Below are 13963 nucleotides of genomic sequence, written 5' to 3'. Positions count from 1 at the left end.
ACAATGTTTTCAAAAACATTTTAAGAAGGTTATCACCAAACATTTTAAGAATGATTTTAGAGAGCGTTATCCTACCGTTCAGAAGAACATTCTGGGAACCAAACAAAAACTTCCCGCTGAAAACGTTTTAAGAATAGGAGGGTATAATGTTCTAACAATGTTATCACCAAACATTTTAAGAAAGTTTTTAGAGAACGTTATCCTTCCTTTCAGAAGAACGTTCTGGGAACCAAACAAAAACTTCCCGCTGAAAACCTTCCTAGAACAATGACTGTAACATTCTCAGAATGTTTTTAGAAGCAAAAATGTCTAGCTGGGAAAGCACCAGTTTTGCACTGTAACACCAATTTGTTAAACTTCAAAGTGGAATTAAAACGTCACAAAAGCACATAGAACTAGCACTGCAACTGCCGTAAGGGGGTGAAAAGTTAGGACGATTCTAAGGGCCCGTGACTGACAGGGGCCCCAACAATTTTAGAACATTCAACTGTTGATCAATCTATCGTCAATTGATAAGAGGAAGAGCAGCTACCAAACAGATTCCCTCTCTCCCAAATGGCCCTTTCTAGCAGCCTGGGCAACTCGTGGATCCTCTTAACCTTCAGGTTAGAGCTGATCTCAGCAGCAGGACGAGAGGCCAGGTCCTTGAGCTGATTAAAGCTAGACTAAGCCTACAAGGGCCATGGGAACATGTAGCTCCAAACACACACATGTCTAAACACCCTGAAAAGTGACAAGAAATAAAAGTTAGCATGACATTCTTGAATTTAAGCGGACATTTTACCCACCGAATATTACAATTATAGCCCTCCACTTCTCTAGAAATGCCCCTGTCCTTAAATGCCCCAATTAGGGGGGGAACATTCCATAGTAACACCGATATTATTGCTACTTTTTAAAAGCGCAGGATTGAAGAAACAGCACACTACTGTCTCAATGTCTGTTCTTCACCTGCAGCAAACCAGAATACCATTCATACCATTTCAGATGGCGAATTTGAGCTCTGCCCTCCATTAATCTGTGCTGCTGCTTAATCTGGTAGGAATGTGTGCAGCAGTGTCAGAAATCTGCCTCCCAGCCATAAGTGACCCACTGGTGTCACACACACATCATTTTGGTCTGAATTTGCGAGAAGATCCCCTACATTTGAATAAAAATGCCTGTCTGGTATGATTTTACACAAAGAAGCTCAAATACCTAAATAATTCTTAAATGTACATCTACTTCTCCCTCATTGAAAAATGTCATTGAGTCAATGAATAAACAAATATTCACATATATTTAACTACAAAATGATGGTGTCTCATATGTCACTGTTTCCATTCTGAAAGCATCACACTTGTGCAAGTTGCAGATTCCTTCATGAACAATTGGCTACCAATGAAGGTTTGATTTCACAGAATCATGATCCAAACACACACTTAACTTTGACCTAAGGTAGGCACAAAATAACCGTTTTTTTATTCAGATGAATGCAACTTCAAAGAGAAGACAAAAATCCAAGTGAACATACAAAAATAAATATATATTTTTGAAGTGAAGTGCTGAATTTGTCATGTTGCCTTTGTTGCTTCAGCATCATTTATAAAAACACAAATATTCAAAGTGACTCATCCAGTGGTAGTCAGTGAACTTCAGTGGTGGAAGAAGTACTCAGATCTTGTACTTGAGTAAATGTAGTAGGTATACTGTTACAAGTAAAAGTCCTCAATTCAAAGTGTGACTCAAGTAAAAGTACAAAAGTATTACCATGAAAATATACTTAAAGTTAAAGTACTCATTATGCTGTTTGGCCCATTTCTGAATGATATACAGTAGAGTGTGTTTTTATTGTAAGTATTGATGTATGATTATCACAGCTGGTAAAAGTGGTACTTTCAATTTCTTTATTTACTGCTGGTACTGTAGCATGTGAGTTTAATCCAGTTGTAACTAAAGTCTTTTTTAATTGTTGATAAATATTTTTTTTGTATCATTAATCCATATCTGCGAAGTGACTAAAGGTACTTAATGAACTTAAAAAAATACCATTTTTACCTCTGAATTGTTATGAGGTGGAAGTACAAAATAGCAGAATATGGAAATACTTAAGTTAAGTACAAGTACCTCAAAACTGTACTGAAGAACAGTACTTGAGTATTACTAAATTTACTTAGTTACTTTACACTAATGGTCAAATTAAATGTTCATTACACAGCTGTAGCATTTGTCAATGACTGCAGTAGGTAGGAGTGAATATTCTGCTGTCTTGCTACACACCTGCTGGTTATTTATAACAACAACAATTGGCAATGATATAACCATTTCATTATAACTCAAGTTGAAAGTCAGAAGTCTTGCAAATTGGAGAAGCGGTGTTTTCTCACCAACACTTTCTCACCTCATTAGCTTGTGGTACACTGCATAAACATGCCAACAGCTCACAGCGCGAACAAAATAATTAGCCTAGCATAAAAATGCCACAAAGTCCCTTATAAACTCACACTTCTACTTGAATATTACAGTCGTAGTGCGCACCACGAGGAACAGATTACAGTTATAGGGTTTATATAAATTCGCTTTAGAAAGACATGAGCAGACACTTGTTGCCTCTGTCGGAATATTACGGCAATATTCTTCACAACAGGAGCGTCATTGGGTTTACCGAGGTGCAGTTCCAGACAGAAATGTTAGCATAGAAGGAAGATGGAGCACTCACCTGCTCAGTAGTTCTCTGCGACTCCCCCTTCTATCTGTGTCAATTTGTTCACTCTCTATTCCTTCCTTCCTCTCCCTCTCTCACACACACCCCCACACACGCACTGGCTTCACCGACTGTGTGGGCTGTGTGTCCGGTGAGCAGTGGTAACTCAGCCCCTAGAGAGGAGGTGGAGCCCGGAGTACCACCGGCAGATTACGCCACCCTGTCCAGGGGAAACAGCAGCAGGTAGGTAGGTCCCCTCCACAGCGCTGGAGCCCACCCAGTGTTATCAGGCCAAGCCCCCTTTTCTAGGGAAATAAGATATTATATCCAAAATGCAACGACACAAATGCCGTTGTAGTGGCTTTAAAACGTTTTTAACAGGATCTATTCAATTTTAAAACCCATTCCCTCATTCAACTGACATTGCACATGGATTTGAATGTTCTTTATTTGTTTTCATAGAGCTTCAGACACTTTAATCTTGGCACGATTAATCCACATAAAGTTAAAAGCTTCAAGATGAAAGCTTAAAATTGCATGAATATAACCCTTTTCACAACACACGTTTGATTAGTATGAAAAGCACAGATATTTTTCTGTTCAAGTGTCCTTTTAACGCCTGACAGTGTAGCGTAGAGTAGCCTACTGCAGTAACCCTAACTCATATTTGAAGAAGTGTGTTCCCAAGTGTTTTAAGGCCTCATTATAATTTCTGAATCAACACTTTTTCAAGAAATTAACTAGAAACCATCTTGCCATCCAATCAGCAGCAACGTCAAACCGGGCCAAGAGTGCTTTCCCATTTCTTACCTCCCTTCCTCAGCGCCCTTGCTCTGACCATACCCATCTTGGAAAACTTTTCCCCTCTTTTGACCCTAAATTATCTGGGGGCTTTTTATTTTTCTGAGTAATCCAGTTCTCACTTAAGTTAAGTAAGTGGACACAGCATGTTTTTCATTTTTCCTCTAACGAGCCCATGGGATTGATGTTTTACCTCAATTGACCAACATTATTCCTTTCTATATTAGCAGTAGCAGTGTAGAATATATGGTATAATATCCAGCATCCCTTTCCTGCTTTATTGGGGGAAGACACTGGGATACTTCATCACTGACAGGATTTGTACCATGGGAATTATCAAGAGATGATGACATTCTCCATCGCCAAGCTCATTATGTGGTGCCAGCCGAGTCAACTGATACATATCGCATATCAACAACCAGCAGCCTCTGATAAGACAACGGTCTCCTCTGCAAGAGGTCAATGTGTGTGATCTTTGAGCCTGTGGTGGGTAAAGTCAGCTGCTAATAAAATGGATGTAGTCTGGAGATTCGATGGGAATAAATACTATGTTAACACTGATGCTTGGTTAAGCTAAGCTAAAATAAGGGAGGAAAAGAGACAGAAGAATAGTTGCAAAGCAAAAAAATTTCAGGAGTTAGGTTGTGCAAGGTGAAGCCCAGGAATGGCAGGAATCCATAATTATCAACAATTCTGTGGCAGTATTCTCCTGTAATACAAACATGAAAGTAAACAGCAAAAACTGCTCTTATATGCTGTAATAAAATATGATATAGAACTGAAGGCAAAAACAGGAATAGATAAGCAACGAAAGAAAGAAAGTCAGACGAGGCTGGAAAACTAAAACAGAAGTGAAGCAATTAAGAAAAAACTGAGAAAAATAAAAGATTCTGGAGGATTCTAGTATCGGAGTCTGTAATTTGTTCAGAGCTATACTCTAGAAAACATCTGGAGGAGGTGTTTTACCTAATGGCTACACACACACTGAAAGCAAACCAGGGGTACCCTCTTCTTTTCATTCTACACGTGCTTTCGTGTAATTTTCTATGCAAGTGTGTATGCTTGTGTGAATGGACATGTTCCTATTTAAAGCTCCAATCAGGTTACGATGTGCAAATTACCCAACAATACCATGAGAGGAGATGGAAGCAGTGTTGCTTATGGAAAGTCAAGGCTGTATTGTGGTTAAAAAGTTATTGTCCTTGCGTTCATTTATTACAGTAACTTTTTGGTTCAACAAGACGACATCTGTCTACAATCTGTAGCCTGAGCTGATGTTTTTGCATCAGTGTTAAGATAGTCATACCATCTTTTAATTCTGCATACTGTAAAGTTAACACTAGGAATGACTACCAGGAGAAGAATGTAAATCAGAAATATAAATGTACCTCTTTCTAGTTGTCTGTTGCAGTACTGGAAATTGGAGGAAGTATTCAGATATAGTTAAGTAAAAGTGGTAACAATATAAAGGCTCTGCTAAAAGTATATTAGCAAATCTTCAAAAATCTTAATGAGGTAAAAGTATAAAATAAGCATTAAAATATGTAAGTATTCGGAATACAAGACGGTCCATTTTAGTTATCAATGCACTATGTGTTTATTAGTTTAACATTAGAACTGATAACAGAGGAGCTTTTATTAAATATATATACTGCAATGTAGCTTGCAAACTTCTTCTTAAACCTGTTTTAACACATGCTCAATTATTAGTTTTATTATATATTATTAATATGAATATTCAAAGTGATTATCAAAAACGTGGTGCAGTTAAAGGTACAATTATTGGCAAGAAAAATCTACAAGAGATTGTACAGTGCAATCAGAGAGATACAGTATGTCCACGTTTTTGAGCAAGTCCACGAATCCAGTCTTTGTCAAGTCTGTCGGTTAAGCATAAAGGGTGAAATTATTAAGAGAAGATATTAATTAATGCAGCAAATGTGCATATATTCAGTCAAGCAACTATACTACATTATAATTCAGCATTTACTTTCAATGCTTGATATAAAGACTGCTTTTTTATTTGAAGTTGAATTAAAGTCTTGTCAACATGCTTTCACAGTACTTAATTATGACCTGTAAGTCAAATTGAAGTGATTTTACCTCACTATTAAACCACATATATTACATCAGCCTGTTAAACAAATGTGTTTTTATGCACAATGATCAAGGTCTGCCCTCTAGTGAGAGAACAGCTGTTTGCAGCTGAACTTCACAACAAGCTAATGTTTCAGCTGCATGGTTGCCTGAAATCTTGTGAAACAAAACAAAAAAATCACACATGTCCACAACAAAAGCTACAGGAAAACATTTCCCCGTTCCTTTATCCTTTATGTATTGCAGTTGTTTTAACTGCCCCAATTTGTTTTGAAATTTGAAGGTTCAAAGTCTGTGTCTCAGGGAAAGTGTTTCAGTTATCTCTTAATTACCGTGGCCAAGAGGTGCGAACACGCTGCAACGGCCCAAAACACTTCCATGAGCTGCAGCTTCAGAAACAATGCAAATATAAAAACAAAAATGTGCCAAAACACATGCAATAGAAAAAAACATCTTTGGCAATTTGACCAGGGCACTAGTTATCGTTCAGGGATTATAAAGATGGCCAAATACCACTGTGGTTGTAAAGTTCCCCAAAATGTACGTATTATTGGATAATTTAACGATGTGATGGCATGATTCCTTCCCATATTATTGCAGATCTGCTATAAGCCAGCTAGCTATAGCTGAACTAGTCATTTCTAATAAAACACCTCCATTTATGAACAGGCTAACTCAACAATGTTTTGGGTAGTTGCACCTGTCAGCCACCGTACTTAATATATGCCAAATATAATTTAAAATATATTTCTGTAGTATTTTCTATGGAAAGTCTGCATGATTTCGGCAACTACAATCTTGATGTGTTCAGTTTGAGAGTGTTTGAGAGTTTTGTTAGATATAAGTGTCACCTGAAGCTAATTTCTATATTATCTTATTTGTGGTTCCTGTCTGATTCAATTCTAATCTTGGCTCGCCTTTAAGAACATGATCAAATGTAATGAATTTGTAACCAAGCAACATGAGTTACAATTAAAGGCACATTTTGTGCCATTTGGCCTTGGCTTGGCAACAAGCTTTTTATTATAAAACAGGGAACTGTGCTTATCGCTCCACAGGATGTGCTAATTATTTCTAAAGACATTATGGAATAATTTACTTCTTTCAACATTAATCAGATTCCAAGTGAAGGTCACAGAGAGAATGAAAAGAAGGCGGTAGGAAATGGAAGGAAATGCATTCACACACGTATGTACAGTATGTGGCATCACAGTGAGATTTGTTCTGGGAACACAAGGTTCATGTGGGAAAATAAAACAATGTTAAAGAAGATTAATGATGTTGATATGTTTATTCAATGCAAACAGTTACACTTTTAATGACATGATACAAAGGAAATCAGATTCTTTCACAGCTCCTTTCAGATGCTTTGAAAATATTAAATCATTAATGTATTAATTAATAATTAATCAATACAATTAACAGGATTACGTAATAAGGATACTAAAATAAAATGTAATCCCTAACAGTTACATTAAAAAATTGCGTGGTAATCAGATTAGTGGTATATTTAGAAAAAATGGGGATTCCGAAAAGGATCACAATGTTACAAAACATTTAAATGGGCCTCATTATGCTAATTATTTGGTTCATATTTGTATGTAGTGTCTCTACTGGGACATGCCTCCATGGTTTAATGTTCAAAAAGCTCTTTATTTTTCTCATACTGCCTGTGCTGCAGCACCTCTTTTCACCCTCTGTCTGAAACCAGAGCCCAGTGCTCTGATGAAATGGCCGACGCTGTTGTAATTGGTCAACCGCTTAGAAGTGTCCCGCCACTTAGCCTATCACTTACAATGTGTTGGAGTGCTAGCCAATAGGAGCACAAGTGTTACTGATGTCACTATTTTACGGAAGTAAACAAAGGAGTCCAATGGAGGCGTTTTTGGGGGGGAGTGTGTGGGAGAGAAACTCCCTCTGTAGGGAAGAAAGGATTTTAGCCTTTGCAGACCATTTACATGCACAAAAACCTATAAAACCAACTACAGGAAAGGGAAGACCCCAAAAAACAGGGCCCCTTTAAAATGTCTCATCTCCAACAGTCTACTTGATTCCCGCCATCATGTGGATCCACCAGTTGGCCTGCACGGTCCAGTCCAGCCGCTCACACTCAGAGATCTGGTGGAGGAAGTGCTCTTTGGCCTCCGCCTCACTCTGCTCCTGCTGCAGCGCATCCCGTAGGTAGCGCATGTCCTCTGCAGCGCTCAGCTCCGGGATGCCTGTCAGCAGCATGAGGGAGAACAGAGTGACCAGCAAGCGAGAGTGAGAGCGCAGGGAGAGGTACGCCTGGGTGCAAGTGTCCTAATATATAAACAGGAGAAAAACACAAGTAAGTAAGATACTGTAATAGGACAACACAAACACTGTCTGAAAAATATCTACAGTACATTTACTCCTATAATATTAAACATGTACAGCACAAAGGGAGTGCAACAATACCAAAACAGGAAAAGGATAGCTCTTTTGGCGGTAGCTCTGTCATCAAAGAGTATCAATGTATGTTCTTTGCAGTTACAACCGTAGGAGAGGGAAAACAAGTAACCGTGGAAACCAAAATCCAGTGTATCCTATGCAGTGTTTAACGATGAAAGTAGCTAACACAAGCTCCAAAGGATAGCTAAGATAACATCATGCATATTTGTGACATCATCACACAATCATTTATGCATTTGCAGGATTAGTTGAGCGCTTTAAGAGGAAAGACTCAACCCACACTGTCGCAGAAGTGACTGAGATTACTCTGAGCAGCATTTCGAATGAATCACAATGTAATGTATTTGAATATACAGCATTTCTTCCTTTTTCCCTGATGTTTTGAATGACAGTGACTGACCACACACAGTGTCCTTTATTACACCTGTGTGTCACTGTATCATGCATCATGTCAGTGCATCAAGGTAAAAAGTTAGACCACGGGAGGTCAGCAAAAACAACATTTCCAAGGGATAATAAGTTATTCTTTGTACTGTATAAAAGTTTCTTATAGAATCAAACTGGCTACATTATATGTATCTTACTAGATAGATGATCAGATGTGGGCCACTTTATGATGTCATAACGTTTTTATGGCTTGTGTAACCAATTAGCCAATAACCAACCTTTAAAGTATGGAGACCTGTCACAGCAGAGGCACAAAATATAAATATGAACCGGAAAATTGGTAATCTTCCCTATAATTACGCACAACAGACAAACACAACCACACACATTATCAGGTCTATTCACCCTGAACCGCTGAAAGTAGAGGCTGTTGCTCCCTTTGCCCCTGCCCATGACATACAGGAAGTCAGGTGTGAGGACGAACGGTACACGCTCCCTGCTCACGCCGAGGAAGCTCTTCCTGTTACCCAGGATGTGACCAAAGTCGATGTGAAACAGGTTCCCTGACAGGCCCAGAAAAATCTTTTTAGAGTAAGATCTGTCAATCAACTCAGCTGCTTTCATAATTTTATGTTCTGCCAATGCAGATTTACTCAAGAAAAATTAACAGTGCATACCTTGGTCTGTGATCATGATGTTGTCATTATGTCGATCTCCGATACCCAACACATAGGTGGCCACACAGTAACCAGCACAGGACTTCACAAATCTCTCCACTGTCTTGAAGTGCTGAAGTAAAATTAGATCAAAACAGTGCATTAACATCAAAGTTGCAGAGCACTTTATGTGATATGTGTTTTTATTTATAACATATTTTCATGAAAATGGAATATTCCTGAAATCACAGGTTCATTTTTATGCAACTCGACAACCATCAGATACCCATCCCCAAAAGTCTCTTGCTCGAAGATGACAATTATCTTTCTGATGTAGGGAAACAAAATGATTGAATGGCTTTTCCCACGTGGCAAAATACTGTACATCTATAAAATGTTTTAAAATGCCTGAAATATCTAAATATATCTGCATTTTTAGAACTGCTTTTTTTTCATACACACATATGCTATACTCACACACGTTTTCGACTTCATCCACATTTCCTATATTTCATTTTCATTTGTTGTTATATTGATGTGTTTTTTATCATGTGTTGTTCAAAACGTTTGCCAAATCATCATCAAATTGATATTGTTTGTATATATTGATCTCTAAAATTGTGAATTCTATCATTATTTAGGTGGAAGTTTCAAAGAAGCACAGTGGGTTTGTTGCCTCTTCCTGCACAGTATCTGAAATATATTATATTATATATCTGTTATATATAGTAATCTGTTATATTTGTGTATTTCTAATATATATATATTGTCACACTCCTAGGGTTATGTCACGTTTGTAATTTTGTATGTTTAGGTTATGTCACGTTTCTATGTCTAGGTTTAGGTTTTTTGTTGTTCTCCCTGTCATGTTTTTCCTCCTGTTTATTGTCTGGTCCTTTTCCCTGTGTTTTTCCTCCTGTTGTTAGTTTCCCTGGTGTGTCTAATTGTCTGATTATGTTCACCTGTGGCCTCTGTGTTTTCTCCTCCCTCCTCACCTGTGTCTTGTTGTGTGATTAGTCTTGTGTATATTTCAGTTCTGGGTTTTCTGTCTGTCTTTGTCGGTTCCTCTTGTTTAATGACTTGGTCTGCGGTGAGTGTTCTGTTCAGTTTTTGTATAGTTTAGCTTTGAAATAAAGGAGTTATTTTTTGCCAATTTAATCTGCATTTGGGTCCTGCTTCCAACACACACCGTGACATATATGGTATATCTTCAAAACAAAAAATAATAAATACTCAGATTCAGCTTACACCCACAATAACGTACATCTATATACCCTTACGCTAACTCCTAATAGGAAAGGGCAGCCCTATAAGTAATCAGTTCCTCTTATAACCACACTTTAGAACTTGCAAACTGTCCCTTTATTCAGATAAGATGTCAAAATGGTTTTATTGGCAGGTAAAACGTTAATAATGCACAGTCAAAAATAGAAATTACTTTCTTAACGACAGAATGTAGGCAACACCACGGACCAATGTGACTCATCTCATTAAGCTAGTACCACTCAAATAAGAAGGCCTGATTTGAGCATGGTTTCTCATTTGTAATGACATATTACAAGTGCATTGGGGTCCAAATCCATTTGTTCCATATTACTTACTATTTCCTGGAGTGGACATTTGGACTTTAGCCACTCAAACAGAGCATCGTTTTTGAAGGCTCCTATGGTTCCTCCATGGCTCCTCTGCACGGTGGCGATGGTCGCCGCATCCCTCACAATCTCTATCATACCTGTTGAGGAGAAACTTGATGAAGAAATTCAATTCTAATTTGATGTCTTTACAAGGATCCCCATTAGCATTAGCATGAGCCTCGGCTAATTCCTGAGGTTCACACACACATGCAGTCAATCACACATTTACGCAAAACAACACAGCAAACATAAAGGAAACATATAATGTAATTACAAATCAAGGATGGAAGTGAAACAAATATCTTCTTAACCATCATTAAGCCAAATACTACAAATAAAATGCTAATTACAGACAAACATAAATCCGGAAATGACATAAAATGTATCTTTCCTCTGCCTTCAGACATATTACATTCTTATTGTTAAATGTCTTGATAATATATAATTGTAAAGTAGACAATATCTGCCTTTTCATACACAGTGCACCATAATACCACCATATTAGTGGTAAGTACGGAGCCCTGGAGGGTAGAGAAAAATAAATAAAACGTGGAGATACCTTCTCGTGCAAACGCTTTAGTAAAGCGTGCGCACGAGTTACTAAAGCGTGCGCACGTGTTAATAAAGCGTGGCCTCGTTGTGTTTGTGTGTGTGTCTGTGTGTGCGCGCGCGCGTGCGCGCGCATTTGTTTATGATAGTATCGTTCGTTCCGGTGCACTCCGGCAGGACTATAGCACATCGAGATTAAGACTAAACGAATTTCTTTCACTTGGATTTGTGTAAATTACTGTTCGTGGTAATTTGAAAACAAATGCCGGTGGTGTCGGAAACACACCGAACACGCACACACAGAGCGGAGCTGAGCACACTCACGCGCACGCACGCACGCACGCACGCACGCACGCACACAAATCCTGCTTCGTAGTACAGGCCACTGGTGCCGCAGAGAAGGAGGTTTTCCTTCTATAAAACAGCTGTGGGCAGCAGATACTGTGAGTCACGGACAGGAATCCCTCAATTTAAATAAAACGAGGCCACGCTTTATTAACTCGTGCGCACGCTTTTCGTGCCCACGCTTTATTAACTTGTGCGAACGAGAAAGTAAAGCAATGAACCCTCCAGGGCTCCGGTAAGTGATAAGAAAATATATATTACTCTTTTTTCAACATTCTAAATGAATGAAGATTCCCTATTTCTGGACTGACCTTCATTACATGATTAATGTTGATATTGGTAAAAAGGGTTAGAAAAATACTGTTCTTCTTTCTAAATGGCTCTAAAATCATCCGGAAGTTGCCAGGATACAACATCAAATTATTTTTAAGTAGAATCAGGTTTATTGACTGTATAATCAGTTATATGATACGTTTGGTAACAACATGTTATTACGATTAACTTCATCTTTTAATGTCTAACTGATCAGTTTTCTTGATGTCATATTCTTTTTATTAATGAACAATAGAATAATTTAACCTATGTTGTTTCCCGTAGAGATGCAGCCGTATGGAACAAGGTTAAGGTCCAGAGACTTCTCCTGCCAGATAGAGTCCATCACCACCAGCGTCTAAACAGGAAGACACAGTCAGGTGTCACTTAATCCAAAGGCAAAACATTAAACATCATAAAACAACTTCAATTCTTGTTAACCTGAAGGACCAGCATGTCCTGTCTGAGGTCGTCCCCCTGTTTGAAGATTATTCCGACAGGTGTAGGGGAACTGGGAGACGGCATGGGAGAGAACTCCAGCCACAGCGGCTTCTTCTTAGAGGCCATGACCTTACATTTATCCAGCTGGAGGAGAGGAATACCAAGAAAACTGGTTTATTTCTGGTGAGACAGGTCACAGGGTTTGGATTTGAGTAATTCTTTTTTTTAATAATTATTAGGGTAATTTAATATGACTAATTTCTTCACATTCTGACTACTGTACGTCAGAGTAGCTGCTGATAAAACATAAGAAAATATAGTGCAGATATTGATACTTAAGCCTGGGCAGGTGGAAGAAATAGAGATGGATGGTGGGGGAGAGCAAAGTGAGAGGCAGCAGAGATAGGAGAAGACAAACAGAGAGATGAGAGAAAGGAGATAAAAAAATAAATGGATGTGATGGAAAATGAACTGAAAAAGTTTGTTTTACTTTCGACTCAAAGGTCAAACTCTCTTATTTATGTGGACACTGTGTGTGTGTGTGTTCTTAAACATGTACTAAAGAGCTGACTATGTTAATTATGGCATTGCAGAAACATCCACAGAAGATGAAGCCAGACAAAAATCATCAATATCATTCATATTCAACACACTCTCTCAATGAGTACACAAACATATGCAAAGCTTACCAGGATCCTTCCAGCTTTGATGCGGGGGTCATAGGGCAGCAAGAACTCATTTGGCAGATTGGAGTTCCTAAGAAGCTCTTGAAGTCTGAGGGGAGCTTCAAAAAATGAAAACACAGAGACACAACTTTAAATGAATGCACAAAATAAGCTATATTTATTTTATATACATAAACCTGGATCTTATCAATTTAAAATGCATAGGCTTTATTTCAATCGAATACATAAGCCTGGTACTAATGTATTTGAAACACATTGGATGTATTGATAATAAGGTTGTAGACGTAGTTATTATGTGTTTGCTGTGAATATGTAAATACACTGCGAAAAGGTGAAGTAGAAGGTCACAGTCAAAAGGACGACAACTTTACCTGGTCGGGACAAACTTCAACCCCGCCCCCGAAAATAATCGCTCATCAACTTTGTCGAAGGTGCATCAAGACGAGCGCAATATAAGGAGGACAGCAGAGGAGGGCGTAGGGAGGAGGGAAAGTGGGAGGAGCTGGAGGCACACGTAAAGTCGATAACCCTGCAGGAAGTTGACGCACAAGCAACTAGTTAAGCCCAGTTCAGGCCTCCCTCCCTTCTCTCCTAGCTCTCCCCATAACCACCTACTCGAATACCTTTATACGTAAAGTTTTCATTTTGTCCCTGTGTGTTTTTTGTGTTTTAGTACTGTGTACATTCATGTCTTATTTCGTTATCTTGTGTTGTAGTCAATGTGAAGGTATTTGTAGAGGAAATCCGTCTAAATGTAAGCAAATTCCACTACAACTTACTTTCACCTGTCATTCACAATAAGGTATATATAATACTTTTTCGGTCTTGCATGTTAGTCCTTTATAACCGTGATTATATTTCTACATAATATAAACTTAGACGTGTATTGTAAAGGTAAGGTAAACCCAATGTAATCAGATATGTATTTACTGACTATTG

The 13963-nt window shown here is 38.3% G+C and overlaps 1 protein-coding gene across 1 annotated transcript in view; it reads right to left on the bottom strand.

The window, feature by feature from the left end:
* Nucleotides 1-7537: 7537 nt before the first annotated feature.
* The window catches only part of LOC104952370 (phosphatidylinositol 4,5-bisphosphate 3-kinase catalytic subunit gamma isoform-like), a 24244-nt gene continuing 17818 nt past the window's right edge, over nt 7538-13963 (bottom strand). Inside the window, exons 5-11 of the mRNA XM_010779181.1 lie at nt 13028-13122; nt 12339-12482; nt 12165-12255; nt 10659-10789; nt 9079-9190; nt 8807-8964; nt 7538-7882 (exon numbers count right to left, since the gene is read on the bottom strand). Of these exons, the coding sequence (XP_010777483.1) occupies nt 7625-7882; nt 8807-8964; nt 9079-9190; nt 10659-10789; nt 12165-12255; nt 12339-12482; nt 13028-13122 (989 nt within the window). The 3' untranslated portion in view covers nt 7538-7624. The remainder of the gene's footprint in view (nt 7883-8806; nt 8965-9078; nt 9191-10658; nt 10790-12164; nt 12256-12338; nt 12483-13027; nt 13123-13963) is intronic.

This window comes from Notothenia coriiceps, unplaced genomic scaffold (assembly GCF_000735185.1).
Source record: "Notothenia coriiceps isolate Sejong01 unplaced genomic scaffold, NC01 NC01_scaffold00000339, whole genome shotgun sequence".
Classification (NCBI taxonomy): domain Eukaryota; kingdom Metazoa; phylum Chordata; class Actinopteri; order Perciformes; family Nototheniidae; genus Notothenia; species Notothenia coriiceps.
This window is presented reverse-complemented; position numbering and strand designations above follow the sequence as displayed.